Source organism: Schistocerca gregaria, chromosome 1 (assembly GCF_023897955.1).
Source record: "Schistocerca gregaria isolate iqSchGreg1 chromosome 1, iqSchGreg1.2, whole genome shotgun sequence".
NCBI lineage: Eukaryota > Metazoa > Arthropoda > Insecta > Orthoptera > Acrididae > Schistocerca > Schistocerca gregaria.
Genome location: NC_064920.1, coordinates 897,563,739 through 897,585,382, shown reverse-complemented (window position 1 = coordinate 897,585,382; position 21,644 = coordinate 897,563,739). Strand labels below are relative to the sequence as shown.

The 21,644-nt window shown below is 38.8% G+C and overlaps 1 protein-coding gene across 1 annotated transcript in view; it reads left to right on the top strand.

Moving 5' to 3' along the window:
• LOC126274332 (pre-piRNA 3'-exonuclease trimmer-like) overlaps window positions 1-21,644 on the top strand; it is a 209,310-nt gene that overhangs the window by 49,948 nt on the left and 137,718 nt on the right. Inside the window, exon 4 of the mRNA XM_049977104.1 lies at window positions 9,593-9,800. Coding sequence (XP_049833061.1) covers window positions 9,593-9,800 — 208 coding nt within the window. The remainder of the gene's footprint in view (window positions 1-9,592; window positions 9,801-21,644) is intronic.

Below are 21,644 nucleotides of genomic sequence, written 5' to 3'. Positions count from 1 at the left end.
ATATGTAACGACATTACAGCTTTCTGTAACAAGGTGTATCCCAAAAGTCATAGTGTATATATATATCTCTTTACCCCCCCCCCACCCCCCTCCCCCCGCCCCACCCCGCCTCACAAAAGCAAGACGTCATGGGAACTTCGTTTAAAGCTGTTGCCAGATTCACTTGGGTAGCTTTGATGCTGTCAATATGGCATCCTTCGTGTACATAGTTGATACAAAAATAAAACGACTGGAGTGAAATTGAGACTGTAGGGTGACTGTGGCAGCATTGCCACATGATCCATCACAGCCAGGTAGAAACTGAAGTTTCTCTTTCTTTTGTGTGTGTGTGTGGTGTGTGTGTGTGTGTGTGTGTGTGTGTGTGTGTGTGTGTGTGTGTGTTGGGGGGATTTAAAATGATAATCTTCTGTATTCTATATCTCACAAGAGAAACGACCCGCGAAGAATACTCTATTCTGATTGGTCAGTTTTCTTTACGCCTCATTAAAAAAAAAAAAAAGGAAAAAAAAAACATTATTCTCCCGCATGAGTCCACGCTTTTCACGACTAACCAATTAACAGATAACACACTTTTGAATTGTACCTTTTCCCGAAATAAATTTTTAACATTCTGGTATTTTGTTTGTACTTCACATTATTAACTGTTTTCATTTGCACTTGAATTAGCTTTCCTTTTTCCATAAACTTACTTACCATAGGATACAAAATTCCCCGTCATCTGCATTCACTCTGTCTTAAAACTTTCTCGCACTAGTTTGTTCATCAGTAGAACAATGATCTACATATTTACGTTAGACCACATTCACGCATCTTTCACATTACTAAAAGCATATACAAACCTTTACAAACATAAATAAACAAAAAAGCCTTCAAGAAATAAACAGAACAATTCATGAAAACATTCTTTTGACCTGTTTCTTGAATGCCTCTGTGCACCACTGAGCTTTGGTGATCAGAATTCTTAATTACATTATAGTTTTTTCTGTTTAGTCCTGTCTGCTACCGTCCTCTAGCAGAGGAAAATTAGAACTACGTACTCGACTGAACCCGCTTCTGTCTATTCATCACTGCACACATGAGTAATTTTCCTGATGCACGGGCTCTAAATAGGAGCGATATAAGGTGCCAAGCCTCACACCCCCTATAAATATGAAGTTTTTTTCCAAAAATTTTATAATTATACAAATTATTGATCCTCACTTCAGATTTTAAATCTTTCAAAAAATTCTCTTTCTTATAAACTAAAATTACAAATTTCTTACTCCGGACTTTGCAGTCTACAACTAACCTAGCACAAAAGTCAAAATCATTTGCAGAACGATATTGCGATTCTGCTACAAAACTACATTCACTGCTGTTCCATGTCTGAGGTTAGTTTTAACTTGGCATAATCTACTGCTATCCTCATCCTACTTATTTTCAACCTCTTCTACCTGGTTAGTTAACTGAAGAACATTTTCTTCAGACACACCCACTCGGTCAGACAAACTTTTTACTTCATTCATACCTTTGGCATATTCAGAACTGATTTTACTGTCTTAACGATTTGTGATCATTTACGCATATAGACTGCTATTTTGACCTCTATTTCCTGCACACTTTCTTTTATCAAATCTACCCTTTGTTTGTTTCCAATAGCAACTTTTTTCAAGGCATCTGTTAATTCACTTTTTACAGTTTTATTGAATTATTGGCAGTTATTCTAAACTTGAGAAATTTTGCCATCTATTTTTTTTCTAACGACTTCATATCATTTTTCCACATTTCTTTTAAAACCTCAATCTGCTTTTCGAGTTTTTCATCAAGTTTACTAATTTTCTGAATAAAATTTTCACTCTGCAGCAGTGTGTGTGTGCTGATATGAAGCTTCCTGGCAGATTAAAACTGTGTGCTGGCCCAAGACTCGAACTTGGGACCTTTGCATTTCGCGGGTAAGTGCTCTACCAACTGAGCAATCCAAACACGACTCGTGCCCCATCTTCACAGCTTTAGTTCCGCCAGTACCTTGTCTCCTACCCTCCAAACTTCTTTAGACAACATTCACCCATCATTCACACTGCTGAAAGCATATACAAAACTGTGCAAACATAAATAAACACAACAATTCATGAAAACATTCTCTTGACCTGTTTCTTGAATGTCTCTGTGCACCACTGAACTCTGGTTTTCAAAATTCTTAACTACATTATAGTTGTTTCCAATTAGTCCTGTCTGCTAGCAGAGGAAAATTATAACTATGTACTCGACTGAACCCGCTTCAGACCATCTGTCAATGTGCATGCTTGAGTCATTTTCTCAATACAAAGGCTCTAGGCAGGAGCGTTACCAAGGCATAAATGTCCACGTCCAGCAAGTGCTACTGTGCTCTCCTCACAGCGCCTTGCCCCTATGTGTTATGTCACGCACAAACTGCTCAGGTAATAGATTGGACTGCGGATAGTATACTTTTCCTACAATGTAAAATGTTTATAAGAGACACAACTATCTTTTGCCAGCGTGAGTGTCCTCAGCGGAACATAGTCATTCTCATGAATAACCCATGTTACACTACACGGCGATGTCTTTTTGCAAACTTTGCAGAAACCCCATGTAGCAGGCAGTGTTAACAGTGTCCTTTAGGTACAAACTCTTCGTGAACCACACCCTTGGCTTTGAGGAGGACTATCAGGAATGTCTTCAATTTAGATTTGCTCATCATTGCCTCCTTCTATTCCAGGAACACTGGGATATGCCAGCCAGTACTCTTTGTGTCATCTCTGGGATGTATCAAAATGCTCACATTTCATCTCCATTAATACATTGTTCAAATAACCTGGTTCAGATTTCATATGTTCTTTCATTCGCTTGCCATGGCCTTTTGCTCATCCTTCAACAGTTTGAGGACGAGGTTTTTGAACACCTTTCACAGGTTCAGTTCTTCTATAACAATGTGATGTACAATAGGTTTAGGCATGTTCAGAGCTAACACTCAAACTCTCATTTGACAATCAGCATTCAACAACCCATGCACACGAGTCACATTATTCTGATGTCCTATCCAGTAAGGATCCAACATCATGCAGCAGTACACCAGAAAAGGATGGACAAGTGTCTTGCATCTTGTAAGTGTTCTGCCAATAAAACACAGTCTTTGGTTCACCTTCTCTACAACATTTTCTGTGTGTTCTTTTCAATTCAAGTTCGTAATTGTAATTCCTAGGTTTTCTTTGAATTTATGGTCTTTTGATATGGTTGATTTATCATGTAATCAAAGTTTAACTGATTCCATTTAGAACTGATGTGGTGTTCTCACACTTTTTATTATTTAGGATCAGATGCCAATTTTCGCACCACACAGATATCTTTTCTAAATCTTTGTGAGGCTTGTTTTGATCTTCTGATGACTTTACAAGATGATAAACGACAGCATCATCTGCATACAACCTAAGATGGCTGCTCAGATTGTCTCCTAAGTTGTTTATGTAGATAGAGAACAGCTGAGGGTCTATAACACTACCTTGGAGAATGTCTCGAAGACTTTTTGGCATCCTGGTTTATTCGAAGACTTTTTGGCATCCTTCTGGTTTATTCGAAGGCTTTCTGGCAGTTACTATGAACTGTGACCTTGCTGACAGGAAATCACAAATCTAGTTGCATAACTGAGGTGATGTTCCATAAGCATGCAATTTCATTACAAGCCGCTTGCAAGGTATGGTATCAAAAGCCTTCTGAAAATCTGGAAATGTGGAACCAATTTGAAATCCTTTTTTGATAGCACTCTGTACTTTGAGTAAAGAGCAAACCTGATTCGCAAGAACAATGTTTTCTGAATCTGTGTTGACACTGTGACAGGAGACTCTTCTCTTCAAGGTAATTCGTAATGTTCGAATACAGTATACGTTCCAAAATCATGCTGCATATCGATGTTAATGATAGGGCCCCATAATTTAGTGGATTACTCATATTGCCATTCTTGAATACTGGTGTGACCTATGCAACCTTGCAGTCTTCGGGTATGGATCTTTTGTTGAGCGAATGGTTGTATATGATAGCTAAGTATGAAGCTACTGCTTCAGCATACTCTGAAATGAACACAGTAGGTATACAGTCTGGATGGGAAGACTTGTTTTTAATAAGTGATTTAAGTTGCTTCACTACTACAAAGGTATCTACTTCTGAGTTACTCATGTTGGCAGCTGTTCTTGATTCAAATTCTGGAATATTACTTCATCTTCTTTGGTGAAGGAATTTTGGAAGGCTGTGTTGAGTAACTCTGTTTTGGCATCACTGTCAGTGATTGCTGTTGTGCAGACAGGGCATTGATTGTGTCTTACCGCTAGCATACTTTACATACAACCAGAACAAAGGTATTAGGCAAGAGAGAGAGAGAGAGAGAGAGAGAGAGAGAGAGAGAGAGAGAGAGAGAGATTTTGCAGGTATGGGAACATTGTAGAATATTGAGGAGAAGCAGAAAAACAGGGTGGTCACAGGTTCTGGAAATCAGGGAAATTACGGAATTTCAAACACGTTACGGAAATCGGGGAAATTTGGAAAAAAAAGAAAAAGGAAAGGAAAAACACTGGAAACATCTTGTTTTGTTTCAGTAGATGAAATGAAATGGCTTGTTGACTGAGGTGTCATGCATCATCACTGGCTGGGTGCAGCTGAGTACATGCACCATGTCCCAACTCCCTCATTGTTAGTGCTTCCCTTCTTCCTACCACTCACCTCAGCTTGCAGTCAATGTTGCCACCACTTCTTGCCGGTAGCCTAGGAGCTGCCAACAAGGGGCAGAGAGGCATGAGGATTGCAAAACAAAGTACTCTTCATGCCTCCCTGCCTCTCATCAGATCTGATTCTCAGAGACTGTAGACGCAATGGCCGGAGACGGCAGTCATGTCTGCATGAGTTGTGTCCAAGTCATTGTGTGAATGTGTGTGTGCTCTAATTTTCTGACAAAAGCTATGGCTGAAAATTTAGTTTTGAGAGTGTGGTTCTAGAATGAGAATGGGATTCTGTTTTCTACCTGCCTTTGTGCAGCTCAGCAATCATCTTTATGGTAAGATTTTAGCTATCCTCATTATTATTGATTTTCAGAGTATTTGAACAAGTTATCTGTTGGATTGATTGATCACCATGGTCTCATTCCATCAACATGCTGTCTGTGGCTCATGAATGGCTGGCCACATGAGTGGATTTCCACGATGGGCCAGAGTCAGAGGTTGTCTGTAATGGGTCGGACCTGCTGATCTGGAGCCATTCGGTTTCCACTAGTGTGCAGACCCTCCCCTTTGGATCTAGTCTCACTGATATACCGGCGGGTTGGATGTGTTTGTGTGTGGCATAATGCAGTGGATTTTCATGGTTTATCCATGGACCCAGGACTGTGGTGCTCCTCAGCAGGCCAGAGGACATGGGCACTGGATTTCAGTAATTGCAACTGTCTCACCGCAAATATGTTGTTCAGTGTGGCATTTTATTGACATTTTATTTGTTCTAGTACATTTTGGAACTTCAAAAGTAGTTTCTATGTTAGAAAGTTTGGATGATAAGAAGAAGAAAATTTTGTCAGTCGCTGGCGGTTTTACGCTCTGTATTATTATATTTCTCGAAATAAAAATCACGCAATACCTGTAAAATAATACTTGTAAGAAGTGACTAATAACCAACAATAACGAACATAGTAGAACCACATTTTATTGGTGGTCATCTGCAGTGTTGGTTTACACAGGTCTTCCCTGCCTTATACTCTTCTTTCAAGAGGCCAGCTTGTTTCTGAGGTGATTTCTGAAATCAGTGAAGGTATTTTAAATCTGCCTTACAACTTCCAAGGAAATGTGTACTTTTGTTACCAAATCTGTTTTGTTTTATTGAAATAAAATAACACCAGTGGTCTTAATGAAGCATATATAATTTGGCTTGCTTTCTCCACCTAAAAACAGTTCATTACAAAATATGTTGATGTTAGCACTTTTAGATTTTTACTCACTTTAGTTAAAACCATCTGCCTGCAAGTTTATATATATATATATATATATATATATATATATATATATATATATATATATATATATATATTTCCTTGTTTGCACTATTGTTTTGTGTACCATAGCTTCAAACACAGATTGTCAGCTTCGTCTTAACTTACCCTCGGGATTTCAAAAGTTGGTTAGGGAAAAATGCTAAAACTTTTCTGGAAATCAGGGAATTGTACTTGGGGAAACTTGTTGCAACCCTGAAAAAGGAGCACATCTGGCAGAAGATGTGGGCATTGATTTATTGTTTGGCAGAGAGAAACGGACACACACTGTCTGAAGAAGAAGAAGAAGAAGAACAAGAAGAAAATGTTGACCATCCTGGAGGGCAGGAGGAAATCAGTTCAGACTTCTCAGTTTGGGAGGGTATGTGATGTAATTTCAGTGACAACAAAATTGACTCAAATTTACACAGGACTTGGCAACATTAGTCCATTTATAAGTGTGATGCTGCACCCACTCTGGCCTTGATACATGTACTGATTCTGTTTGGAAGGGCATCATAAAGTCATCGAATTCTCTTCTAAGGCAAACTGACCCTCAACTATTGTAACATATACTTAAATGGATATGATGTCTGTTCTTTCAGACATGTAACAGGTCCTTCACATCCTGGATTCTGGACTAGGACAGATTTGATGTCCATGATGGTCCCACAGATTTTAACCAAAGACTGATATGGGGATCTTGGTTTCCACGAGATTACCTCAACACCAAGCAGACAGATACACATGCTATGGTGGATGAGCATTGCCATGTTGAAAAATAGTATCACCACAATATAGTCACATGGGAGGTAACATGTGAGGATGCAGGAAGTCTGTGACATGCCATTGTGTCATCAGGAGTTCCCTCAGTCACTACTAGCCTTGACCTAAAGTCACACACAACGGCTCGTGACACCATCATGCTAGGAGTAACACTGATGTGGCTCTTCAAAACATTGGAAGAGTGGAACCTTCCTCTGGGTTGCTGCCGCACTTGCCAACAGTGGTCATGGTTGCTGCCATACTTGCCAACAGTGGTCATCTTTAGTAGTGTAGCAGTGATTCATCATTGTTTTTCCCAGTCATGGCATCAGTCCAATTGCAGCCAGCAGTCTATGCAAGGTACAGTAATTCCCTAGTCCAACTGCTACAAGTCTCTGAACAAAATGGGAAGACACACAGTGTTGCAGGGAGTCCTGTACATGTTATTGAATGACAGGTGCATATGTGAAGGGGTTATGATTCGGTTGGTGCACAGTACAGTGATACTCCCTCGTGTTCAGGTGCAATCGACCAGCACCTTGTCGATGACTATGACTCTCCTCACATTCTCATGCAGGCAGTGTATATGTTAATTTTTGGACAAAAGTTATGAGTTGACAAAAGAAAGTACTTCAGTATTTTTCTTAAATGCAGCAGGGTATGGGATAGCTTATTCCAGAGGCAGACAGCTGCAGTGGAGGAGTAAATTGTGATTATTATTTTTGTAATTTGTTGGCATGGGTAGGATACTAGGTCAATAAGACCTTGTGATGTTGTTATGATGAAGTGATACTTATTAACTGGCAAAGTAAACTGAAGCCTGGCCATTGTGGTTGCACTTTCATTGTTACAACCAAGAAACTGGGTGGGGGGGAGGTAGTAACAGCATTGATTCCAGTAGACTTAAAAATGAGGCAGCACTGTTGCGCGGTACACAAATGAATGCTAACACCCTGCAAAGCAAAACAATTAAATATTGACCAGCACTTTTGTTTAATGATATTTTTCTCAAACTTCCATTGTGTGAGCATTTATTCACAGTCCAATGTGAATGAAGCCATGCTTTGGATAAACACAGACTGCTTGATTTCTGATGTTTCATATTTTTGTAAAAATCTAACGTGTATAATTTTCCAAACTGTGTCATTTACTTCACCTATTATAACTTGTTTGTACTGGGTTCTTTTAAAGTCTGGTCCCATTTACAGAATAATTCTTCTCAGAGATTCATTGCAAGCATTGAATTTTTCAGAGTCAGTATTTCTCTGTATTGTTTATGATCTTTCAAAAATTGATCCATAACAAGACATTTAACCATATTGCCAGTGAGGTACTTATTGTGTACATTTTGCATCTTTTTCTTTGGGGTTGTTACTTGAATCACATACAACTTAGCATTGTATTCTTTCTTCCATAATTTGCCTCAACTTCATAATTCGATTGCGCTTTTCCTTGCATTTTCTGGCTGGCACTTCTACTTAACTCTTTCCTATTTATTGTCATCAAACTTAACAAGTGCTCTTTCTATGATTGATTTCCATGATTTTACTACAAGATAGAAACACGCAGTACTTTGAACTGAAATGCAGCTGCGAAAGTGTTGTTAGTGTAAGGTAACACTATACAGTACTTCCAAATGGAAAATGGCTATCTGGTAACATGGTCAAATTAGTTCCCACTATGGCCGGATCTGTACTTTACTTTTCCACACAATACTTGATCTTTGAAGTGAGGTATTGGAATGCATACCCTTTGGGGAGCTAATGAATCAGATATAGCATGCCCAAATCACATAACTTGTCTGAACGTTTATCTTGACTGGGACAATGAGCCACTGACATGGTCAAATAGACAGATGTAGAAATCAATATTTCCACACCAATGTGTGTTGTGCACAATCATGTCTGCCTGTGGACAATAAGCTCACCTGTACCGCATTCTTATACGACACATGATCTCTCTTCCTCTCAGTTGTCAGCCAGTCTTTCTCTTTTTCCCCGCCTCCTTTTTCTCCTTACCCACATGAGATCCTCTACCTAGCACGTTGTATCCATTCAGGTGTATGTGTCCTGTGCATGTGTATGTATTTGTATGTGGAAGTTTTGACAGACAGCTGAGTGTACATGATAGCAACGGCAGTAATAAGAAATACATATAAGATTTTAATTTCCTATTATTAGCATTGGGTAAGAAGTCAAAGGAAATGCCTGCAGTATCACACTTGACTAGTCATAGCTGGTGAAAGTATGGATGTGCTTTGAAGTGAAGTAATTAGTAAAAAGATTGTAGTAATAGTGAATGTGGACTTTATATTTGGCTCAAAAGAGAAATTTAGATGAGTACAAAGAGATTTAAAAATGCCAAATTATTAAAAACATTCTGAAGATGATGTGGATCTATCATCATCAGATGAAATAAGTGGAAGGAAGAAAGTATAATTGATCAGAATTCAGCTTATGTGCATTTAATGGAAGTTATAGTTGGACAACTGAATGATATTGTATGGTGGTCAAAACACTTTTCACATGTTCATGTTCAGTTTCCCATCTGGCTCATTTAATTTAAGAGTCTTAGGTCTTCCCCAAAATCACTTTAAATGGGTGCACACAGGGTTATTACAGTAAGGGTACAAAATGTTACTTAAAATTCTTTACTTTACAATCTGAGCTCGGCTTCTTTATCTAATTCCTATAATATTGGCAGTTGCACCATGATCTATGAGCTAAAGAGGATGATGTTCAACGTGCATATTTTGTGTCTCCTTTCATAATCTTTTATACTGTCCTGCTAAAAATGTTTTCTATAGTGAACAATATTTTTGCCCTGCAGATCATTGTTAAAAAGATCGCAACGGAGAAACATCGCTTAATGTCTAACAAAGAGAATAAGGAAAAATTAGATGAAGACTTAATCCACTATCTGCTTGGTTTCTCTCATATTTTCAAACTGTTAGTTGAACTGAAGAAACCAATTGTGGGACACAATTGCCTTTTAGATCTAATGCTTTTGTACCAGCAATTCCATGATGTTTTGCCAGGTAAGAAATTTTTTTCATTTGCTGTGTAGTTTTGTAACCTTATATCTTAAATATTAAAACAAACAACTTATTTATTTTTGTAGGAAAAGTGGTTCTGACTTTCATGTAAACTGCATGCTACTTTCACAGTTACAGTAAAAACAAACAAAAAGGACAGTCCAGTGCAATTTATGTCCTCTCTGTGAACATAGTTTCTCCATGGACACATGAAAACAGCTCTGCAGTTATCTTCTCCTCTGGCACATAACTTGTCAGTAGAAAAACCTGTAACTCCCCCATCCAAATCCTACGTGTGGCCATCTTGCCAAACTTATGACACCGATGATGAGTAGTCATTTCACTAGGGTCGCATGAACGTAGCGCGTGTTGTCATAGTTCTGAGCTCCTTATGGTTATTACCTTGCCAATCAAATCTAGCAATGGAAAGTCCAGGATGGAGCAACAACAATGTGGAGAGGATAGATTGCTATTCACTGCATGGAGGACGCATTGATTCACAGACAGTGTCAGTGAAGAAGACTGCTAGAAATATTTCAGGTTTCAGACAAAGTGCATGTTCAGAAGTAGAAAACTTGCACACATTCGCACAAGAACAACTCTCACATACATGGTCACTGTCTCTGTGTGGTCACAATTCAAGCATACCTTTTCTTTGCATTCGTGGTTACAGTCACTTGACCTAGGTACGCTGTCATCACAGTTGAAACTCTTTGTTTCGATCCTAAGTTGTGCTTACAGTGCTGTTATTACCAAGTCTTCACCTTCTTTGTAATTGGAGGTTGAGAAATTTTCATTGCTCTAACTTTTTTTCAGTAATGACTTCACAGCTCTTTTGTTTCACAGTTCTTTGTTTTCGATTTCTCCTTTAAATCTCTTTTATTTCCATTGCCATAAAGCAAAAGCTTTGTGACTGAATCTTCTTCTGTCCCACAGTCACACATTGGTACAAGAAGTCATTATCGGTATCATAATGGCTGGCAATTTCTTTCATTACAATAAAATATTCTTGAAGAGACTTCCTTTTCTTCTTTTGTAGGATGAGTAGTCTGTGGATCTCTGCAGCAGTTGTCTTCATGTTGAATTCTTCTTGTAATGTCTTTTTCGGTGCAGCCCATGATGTAAGACTGTTCTATAGTGCAATGAAAGCTCAGTCAGACCTTCTAGCAATATTTTGTGGGGAAAAAAGGGAAAAAATTCTTATGATTACAAACCATTGAAAATGGTGTTCCCTCAAAATCAGTGATCCACTTTTTAACGGGATGTCCATCATTGGTGCTGAACGACTTTAGAGCACCCTCAACATTATTCACACTTATCCTGTGAATGTGGTGAGAATTGTTTCTCATGTTTATCATCTGTTGCCGAATCGGAGTCTTTCATCTTCTTTTCTAGTAAGCTCAATCTAATCACAACGTGTTTGGATTTAATCATCTCTTTCATCATCATCCATCATCATCATCGTAATCAGCAGCAACAGCTTCTTCTTCTTCTTCTTCTTCTTCTTCTTCTTCTTCTTCAGATTCTGTGTCATTAATTATCAATGCAAAGTTGTCGATTTTGGATAAACAACAATTTTCAGTAGTTACTTCATTTTTCATTCCACTATCTGTACACATTGTATTACAGGTTGCTCCCAATTCTGTGTCTGAAAATGATGCTTCAATAAATGACATCTTAGTTTCAAGCCAAAAGAAATTCTCTCAAAAATAAACTCTTGTAAAGACTTAATGGCTTTAACTGATGCAGAAATGAAATTTTCATTTACTTTTCAATTTTTCTTAACATTGCCATTTCTATATAAGTTACAAATATTCTTCACCCTTCACAGTGTTCTGAAATTGCCAGAAATGAAACTATTGTAACCTCTCAAAAATCATCCGTAATCAAACCTTCCATTGCGCCTGCCAACTTGGTGTTCCATGTTACAACTTGTTTCATCTAATAGTTTTTGTTTCGCTTGAAAATACTCCTTTTCTCGCAGTGTTCAAAAGTTATAAGCATTGTTTATTCTCATACCAGTAATCATTGAAATGTGGATTGCCATCATAGATCCAAAATCCACACAATTAAACTTTGCTATGCCATCACGAGCAAAACAGCACTGAGAAAAATTCATCATAAACATTTAAATTAGATGTCCAAAACTATGTTGTCACTTGTACTGTTGATCGCGGAGGAGCACCCAAAATTTATAAGAAAAACTGTTCTGAATTTCTCTTAAACTATTTATTACTTACACATTTACAGATTCTAGTAATGAATGAAACAAAATAACAGTATAATGCAACACAGACCTTCTCTGTGAACATAGTTTCTCTGAGAACACACAAAAATTAATCCACAGTATTAATCTTCTCTGGTAGATCACTTGTCTTTTCAGAAGAAAAACCTTTAAATCCACCATATGTATTCCACATTATCATTACTGTTGTTATAACTGCAACCTTAATAAATGGTGAAGACTATCTTGAGTAATGTTTGTGTTGTTTGGATAATATAACTAGATTTAGCATTTAATTATAATTAGCTAGAGTGAATTTACTCCATAAAATTGTTTATGTTTGTGGAATCTGTGAAAGGATAATACATCAGCATATCATGTATTCCTGTGTTGTTGACGTATCCACCTTTGGAAATATGGAAGTTGCATATAAAAACAGTGATTTGTCACAGAATAAGATTTTTCTAGAAAAAGATACGGGGTGTTAGCAAAAAGCAACCAAGAAAGACATGTAAAAATGAGGTACAAAAGCCCTATGTTTTATAAATATCTATAGGGAATTGAAAAATGGTTCACTACTGAACTGGGAGAAGAGGTTCTGATGCATGAATTTTGTTGACTCAGAAGGCTGAAGGTGTAAGAAAGAAATAGTAGCAAGGGTTGTTTAAAGCCGCAGGTTTTTGTAAAAATGAAGGAAGTGCTAACAACTAAAAATATAAAAGATACACAAGTTATTTTTGGAGCACAGCTTTGTATGGGTTTGAAACATGAACAAAGGGAAGATAACAATTAGAAGCTAGAATGAGATTTACATTCTGCAGTGGAGTGTGCACTGATATGAAACTTCCTGGCAGGTAACAACTGTGTGCCGCACCGTGACTCAAACTCGGGACCTTTGCCTATTGCGAGCAAGTGCTCTACATCAGAGCTACCCAAGCATGACAAACGCCTCATCCTCACAGCTTTACTTCTGCCAGTATCTCGTCTCCTACCTTCCTAACTTTACCAAAGCTCTCCTCCGAACCTTGCAGAACTAGCACTCATGAAAAAAAGGATATTGCGGAGACATGGCTTAGCCACAGCCTGGGGGATGTTTCCAGAATGAGATTTTCACTCTGTAGCAGAGTGTGCACTGATACGAAACCTCATGGCAGATTAAAACTGTGGGCACTTGCTGTGAAAGTCAAATGTCCTGAGTTTGAGTCTCGCTCCAGCGCACAGTTTCAACCTGCCAGAAAGTTTCACAACAATTAGAAGCATTTAAAAAGTACTGTTACCAGAGACTGGTGAAGACCAGATTAATTAATGTAGTAAAAAAAAGAATAAGGACAGCTTGCAGTTAAGCAACAAGAGAAAATGTCTAAAAAAAAAAAAAAAACATAATTACTTAAAGATAGAAAATCTTATGATAAGAGTCATTGCAGAAAAGTGGTTTTAAGAGATGGCACTAGGAGATAATTACAGGTGCCTAAAACAATTTACCCTTTGAGTATACTGACATCAACCTACATTTATTTAAAAAAAAAAAAAATGTAATCTGGGATATTGGAAAAATATTTTCAGTGGGGTGACTTGCACGCTTAATGTAAGAAATTTTACAGCTAAAATCTTTAACAACCAATTCATATTTAACCATTGAATTGTGACACGGCATTTTTAAGATGCATGTCCCACTTCCAAGCCTCCATGACAACAAAGGATGTTCATGACATTTAGTAGTAAGTAAGTTTTGAGACATCCTACATGGGGAGATATTATTGCGATATGTGCAGATGTGAGAACTGCTTGAACCCATCGCTATTGCAATGTGAGAAGCGGGTGAGCATCTCCACTTGCTGTGGGGAGCTGCTTGTTCCGTGATATCATACCTTGAAGGTGGTTAGAAGAGGAAGAGAGAAAGAGAAAAAGTCATGGTTACAATGGAAGCCATGAAAAATGACTCTCAAATTGTCTTAGGAAGCTGTGGTGCTGTGTATATAGTTACTGGTTGGCCAGTTCAATTCCTACGTCCTGCAACTACTTATCATTTGAAGTTTGTAATGTCTGCAAATTTCTGGGGCTTACTTAATCATGAATCTTGGAGGTTCAACATTGACCTCTTGTCACTGTGCAATGAAATTAGTCCATGGGGCATACAGTAGGTCCCTCCCTGCCCCCCCTCTCCTTCTTGTGGTCCCTGCATCTCATAAGGACCTCGACTCTCCACACCTGGCCGTAGAAGCAATCAGGGCTCCCTATAGAGAACCCACACATTAGAAGCCAACTGCATGACACCAGCCAGAGGCTGAAGGAACTGCAGGCTGTGTCCCCCCAGGGCTGCCTGTTCATCTTCAGTCCATCTCATGGAAATGTGTGACATGCGTTTCTGTCATCATACTATGCTTCACCCTGATCCAGAACACTAACCAGCACATTTAAACTTTTGCAGTTTCCATTTGTGAGACTACTCTCCAATAAAAAGCGGACATGACTGCCCCAAGTTTGTAAACTTAAGACTAGCTGCATCCAAAAGCTTAAAACTCCCTGCTTACTCACCAATGTCACTTGGGGTGCAAATCCCCTCGTTGTCCTCGATAAGACGTTTTGTGCGTGCCACCCTGTTCACTGCTCTATCACTCAGTTTTGAACCACTTTTAGGTGCAGTTAGTCCTTTTCCCCGCTGCACCCTGTTTTAGGAGTGCCCCCTTATATAGCACTCGGATGAATGCAAGATGTTAAGGATTTGTTATCCATGATCCCCTCCCCCCCCCCCCCCCCCCCCCCCCCAACCCACCGGTTCCTGAAGAGGGGCAGCATCTTTTTCAGTTGTTGCAGGGGCAGCAGTCTGGATGATTGACTGATCGTGCCTTGTAACACTAACCAAAACTGCCTTGCTGTGCTGGTACTGCGTGCGGCTGAAAGCAAGGGGAACTATGGTCGTCATTTTCCTGAGGGCATGCAGCTTTACTGTATGGATAAATGATGATGGCATACTCATGGGTAAAACATTCCGGAGGTAAAATAGTCCCCCATTCGAATCTCCTGGCGGGGACTACTCAAGAGGACATCATTACCAGGAGAAAGAATACTGGCGTTCTACAGATCGGAGTGTGGAATGTCAGATCCCGTAATCGGGCAGGTAGATTAGAAAATGTAAAAAGGGAAATGGGTAGGTTAAAGTTAGGTATAGTGGGAATTAGCAAAGTTCAGTGGCAGGGGGAACAAGACTTCTGGTCAGGTGAATACAGGGTTATAAATACAAAATCAAATAGGGGCAATGCATTAGTAGTTCTGGTAAGCTACTACAAACAACATAGTGAACGCATTATTGTGACCAAGATAGACACGAAGCCCACACCTATGACAGTAGTACAAGTCTATATGCCAACTAGCTCTGCATATGACAAAGAAATTGAAGAAATGTATGATGAGATAAAAGAAATTATTCAGATAGTGAAGGGAGATGAAAATTTAATAGTCTTGGGTGACTACAATTCGATAGTAGGGAAAGGAAGAGAACAAAACGTAGTAGGTGAATATGGATTGAGGGTAAGAAATGAACAAGCAAGCCGCCTGGTAGAATTTTGTACAGAGCACAACTTAATCATAGCTAACACTTGGTTCAAGAATCATAAAGGAAGGTTATATACATGGAAGAAGCCTGGAGATACTGACAGGTTTCACGTAGATTATATAATAGTAAGACAGAGATTTAGGAACCAGGTTTTAAATTGTAAGACATTTACAGGTGCAGATGTGGATTCTGACCACAATCTATTGGTTATGAACTGTAGATTAAAACTGAAGAAACTGCAAAAAGGTGGGAATTTAAGGAGATGGGGCATTGATAAACTGGCTAAACCAAAGGTTGTACAGAGTTTCAGGGAGAGCATAAGGGAACAATTGACAAGTATGGGGGAAAGAAATACCGTAGAAGAAGAATGGGTAGCTTTGAGGGATGAAGTAGTAAAGGCAGCAGAGGATCAAGTAGGTTAAAACACGAGGGCTAGTGGAAATCGTTGGGTGACAGAAAGAAATACTGAATTTAATTGCTGAAAGAAGAAAATATAAAAATGCAGTACATGAAGCAGGCCAAAAGGAATACAAACGTCTCAAAAATGAGATCGACAGGAAGTGCAAACTGGCTAAGCAGGCATGGCTAGAGGACAAATGTAAGGATGTAGAGGCATATCTCACAAGGGGTAAAATAGATACTGCCTACAGGAGGAAAGAGAACCACTTGCATGAATATCAAGAGCTAAGATGGAAACCCGATTCTAAGCAAAGTAGGGAAAGCAGAAAGGTGGAAGGAGTATATAGAGGGACTATACAAGGGCAATGTACTTGAGGGCAATGTTATAGAAGGGGAAGAGGATGTAGATGAAGATGAAATGGGAGATATGATACTGCGTGAAGAGAGTGATAGAGCACTGAAAGACCCAAGTCGAAACAAGGCCCCCGGAGTAGACAACATTCGATTGGAACTACTGACAGCCTTGGGAGACCCAGTCCTGACAAAACTCTACCATCTGGTGAGCAAAATGCATGAGACAGGCAAAATACCCTCAGACTTCAAGAAGAATATAATTCCAATCCCAAAGAAAGCAGGTGTTGACAGATGTGAAAATTACCGAACTATCAGTTTAATAAGTCACAGGTGCAAAATACTAACACAAATTCTTTACAGACAAATGGAAAAACTAGTAGAAGCTGACTTTGGGGAAGATCAGTTTGGATTCCGTAGAAATATTGGAACACTCTCTTTCAAATTCTGAAGGTGGCAGGGGTAAAATACAGGGAGCGAAAGGCTATTTACAATTTGTACAGAAACCAGATTGCAGTTATACGAGTCAAGGGACATGAAAGGAAGCAGTGGTTGGGAAGGAAGTAAGACAGGGTTGCAGCCTCTCCCCGATGTTATTCAATCTGTATATTGAGCAAGCAGTAAAGGAAACAAAAGAAAAATTCGGAGTAGGTATTAAAATCCATGGAGAAGAAATAAAAACTTTGAGGTTGCCGATGACGTAATTCTGTCAGAGACAGCAAAGGACTTGGAAGAGCAGTTGAGCTGAATGGACGGTGTCTTGAAGGGAGGATATAAGATGAACATCAACAAAGGCAAAACGAGGATAATGGAATGTAGTCGAATTAAGTCGGGTGATGCTGAGGGAATTAGATTAGGATATGAAACACTTAAAGTAGTAAAGGAGTTTTGCTATTTGGGGAGCAAAATAACTGATGATGGTCGAAGTAGAGAGGATATAAAATGTAGACTGGCAATGGCACGGGAAGTGTTTCTGAAGAAGAGAAATTTGTTAACATCGAGTATAGATTTAAGTGTCAGAAAGTCGTTTCTGAAAGTATTTGTATGGAGTGTAGCCATGTATGGAAGTGAAACATTGACGATAGATAGTTTGGACAAGAAGAGAATAGGAGGTTTCGAAATGTGGTGCTACAGAAGGATGCTGAAGATTAGATGGTTAGATCACATAACTAATGAGGAGGTTTTGAATAGGATTTGGGAGAAGAGGAGTTTGTGGCACAACTTGACTAGAAGAAGGGATTGGTTGGTATGACATGTTCTGAGGCATCAAGGGATCACCAATTTAGTATTGGAGGCCAGTGTGGATTGTAAAAATCGTAGAGGGAGACCTAGAGATAAATACACTAAGCAGATTCAGAAGGATGTAGGTTGCAGTAGGTACTGGGAGATGGAGAAGCTTGCACAGGATAGAGTAGCATGGAGAGCTGCATCAAACCAGTCTCAGGACTGAAGACCACAACAACAACAACAACAACAACAACAATAATGATACTAACCAATGATGAAGGACCAGTTGAACAGATTTCTTCCAGGTTAGTGGGTTCTATTCTCACCTCTCACACTTTGACTGTATCAGATTGGAGGTGGGATGGTTGTCAGACAGATGCCTCATCATGTGTGCCGAATCCCTTGAGACTCTTTATTATGCCCACCCGTCTATTGGCCTGATTGATTCTCACACCTTATATTAAATTGTGTCTATGACCTGGGACAACCGGGAGATCCTGGAATAACCCAGGAATTTTTTCATCCAGAAAGAAACCAGGGAAAAACCCGGAATTTTTTAGAATTCCGGGAATTTTTCGTTGCTTAAGTTTTCAGTTAATTTTTGGTAATTCTGACTGGTAATAATCGATACTCTAACAAAGGATATTACTGTATCCCGCTACTGCAGAATAATATTGCAGCATTAAAACATGAACGAGAGAAAAAAACGAAAATAAAACTTAAATTGCAAAGGATATGCGCCATATAAAATAACAATGCTCGTACAAGTGTCTGCCAACAGCAGAATGTGTCAATGGCTTTTTAGTACCTTCTCCCGCTTCTGGCTACAGAAATGTGGCTGTTTGCTGTGTAAGTAGTAGTAGCAGCAACCAGCCACATAGTACCCGGAAAAATTTTACTGGTGTGCCCAAGCTGTCAGATTCACACGTGCGCAGTACTCCTGTATCTAGAGGGGGGGGGGGGGGGGGGGGGGTGAGGGGAAACCGGGCTATCTGAACTGGGTGGCAATTTCGGGCAGAGGGGGCAAATTCATATTCTTGAGGGGGAAAAAATCCTTGTTTCACAAAGCACCTAGCATCCAGCGCACTTTGGTCTATCGATGATTCATATGATTTTGAAACACACCCCTGCTGGTATTTGAACACATTCTAATTGATTTCTGAAGGAATTAGTTGATTTTTGAATGCGTGCATATTGTACGTGATGTCTCTACCCAGTGCAGACAAAACGGGACGGAGCTATATGAGCTGAGGGGAATAAAACCGAACCGGAGAATGCCAACTGCTGCTTGTTTATGTGGTTGATTCAGTTTGCAAATGTTCAGCGTTATTATAATCACTAGCGAAATCCATGGATTCAGACTACCAGAGTGGAAACAAACGACTAACAGGAATAACAGGTAAAAAAGATTATGTATTATCTTCTCGGTGTATCTAAGAAAGTGAAATTTTGACAGAAAATTTTTGGCCAGATCGTTACACTAGACAGGGCCAGTTGCAGTCCCTGGCTAGCAGCCGCTTAAGTTCCATTCTGGAAGTAGCTCGGGAAACGCATTGTACGAACTCGTAATATCGCCTAACCGGTGAATAATCGCTGGATAACTAAACCGGTGATTGTGGCAGCGTTAGTAAAGTTAACCGGAGAATGAGTTTTGACAGTGGTAGGAATAGTTACAGAATTAATGATGACAAGACTGGATGACAAGACTGATAGAACGAGGAAGGAGAAGAAACGGGGACGTCACACAAATTATGGAAGAATATGATGATTCCAAATTTATAGAAAAATTTCATTCTACTACTTTTCAGTCTCGTGCATGAGAAACTGGAGCGCATGAATGAAATGTGAAACTGTTTCCTAACATAAAGCTTTTTGCTTGTAGTAGGCCAAATAGGTATTTCGTATTGGTACTTTGTGAATTTATTGTATTATAAAAATGGTCATTACTGCCAAAACAGTGTCACTTATTTGGTGTGTGTTACAATTGCTGCAATATTAGAAAGGCCTATTTTGTTTTATCCGGAACACAGTGACAAAATAGACGTAATCAGATTGAGATACCACACCAGTCTTGGGTACTAATTGTATTAAATGCTTTTTCAGTATTAGACAACGACATTTTTATTTTTCCTGTAGCAGATAGTTTGACCAACTTTGATAAGGTAATAGTTCTTTCACAGAAAGGAAAGAACGCCATGTAAAGTTGCACCAAGATAGAGAGAAAAATCGCTAGGACATAAGGATTGAAGTAATGTGTACTGTCTTGCCTGTCTCTTGTCTTTACTGGTTTTAGGTACCCTATATTTAATTTTATGTTACACAGAAGAGCAAGTTATTAGCTACTAAGCAATATAGAGTCCAGATTTTCTGAATAGTTGTCCTGGTTACAAATAATCCTATCCAGTATTAATTGCGAGGGGTTGTGCAGAATGTCAAACCGGCCGACTGGGAGCAGGATAGGCACTACAGGACATTTAAATTTCCACTGTCCTGAAATAGTTTGGTGGCATCCATTACAAAATATATACGTTTGAGCTCCACAGAGCGAAATACAGTGACGTGTGCAGTAAGCATGTTGTTTGAAGAGGTGTGGCACTGCACTGCACACTTAAGACCAAATAACGTAGACATATATTTTATGTATCAGACTCTTCAGAAAGTTGTGCACTACAAAATGAACGTATTTTTGAAAAGTCTTTTATTATTATTATTATTATTATTATTATTATTATTATTTATATATAAATTTTTTTCTGTTTGCTCTTCGTTTACTGCTCTCATGTCAAATGAAAACAAGACGAATACCTGTGGCTGGGAGCTATTACGTGAATTAAAATAAATTCACGAAATTACGGAAGGCCAAAATATGTTATTAGTTTTAGATTTAATTTTATTTCCACCTTTCTGACAGTCAAGCATTAATCGCCTTGCAGAACAATAAAGTTATTTTTGTCGGTTTGCTAAAGAAATTTGGCTTTTATTAAGGTTTTCTGCTGAGGCATTGAAGGCATTCAAATGAAGTGTTTAATTCCACACTATTGGCTAGTTTCAACTGTTTGCTGTGTTTCAAGTGCACATCTTCATCTTCTAGCACTTATTGTATTATGCCACAACAAAGAACCAAACATGAGATAATACAGTACTGGTACTCAAACAAAATTTATGTCCCAAAAACCACACTGAAAAGCTTCATATCAGGTCGAGGCCTACGTCATTGGGAATCTGGACATACGAATGTGCACTGTAAGGCGGACTATGCATTTTAGTACGGTTCATGAAATTCCAATGCTCTTGGAGTATCCTCTCACGTCTTGTTTCTTTTATGACAAGAATTAAAATATTTTAATGTTTTACATGTACGAACTTAGGGGCTTCCTAGGTCACTATAGCAGTGATGCCTCTTATCTGGCGCTGTCTGGCAACTGCTGAAATGAATCTATTTCTAAAAAGTCGCGGGAAAATATTGCGAACAGTTATTCGAAAAGCGTTATTTTCAAAGTAAATTTCCTTTTACGGAACATGAACTATGTGTGAGAATGTACCATGAATTTCTTATATCACAGAGTGTTTGCTCTCTTTTAAAAATCAACTCTTTGATGACGAGCCATTTGGAAGAATTTCTAGACCAGATCAGAGATTTATGTCGGCATTAAAAAATTTTCTGCTGTATTTGTGTGATGTATCTTAAAAGTGTAACATACGCTATACAAATCAACATACGTGTGAAAGTTTAGTTTTTCTTGTAGCTTATTAATCTTCGAGACAAATATTATCTGCGGAAGCTGTGCTTTTCTTGTAGCTACACTATGTATATTAATTTAAACCATTAAATTTTCCTGTTGTTGGAATTCAAATTTATACTGCCGTGATAAGAAAATACGCAGCGTACATATTGCTGCACATCAAAGGTCTTTCCAAAACGTGTTTTTTGCTCTGAGTTTCATTCTCTAAAGTGCGGGGAAATTCTACGCTGCTGTATAAAACCATATCCATTCAAAGGATATGTTTTACAGTTCCGAGGGAAGTATACTGTCACTTAACACAGAAAAAGTGTATGTTCACCTGGGTGAAAATGTATTTTTAACCCGGAGAT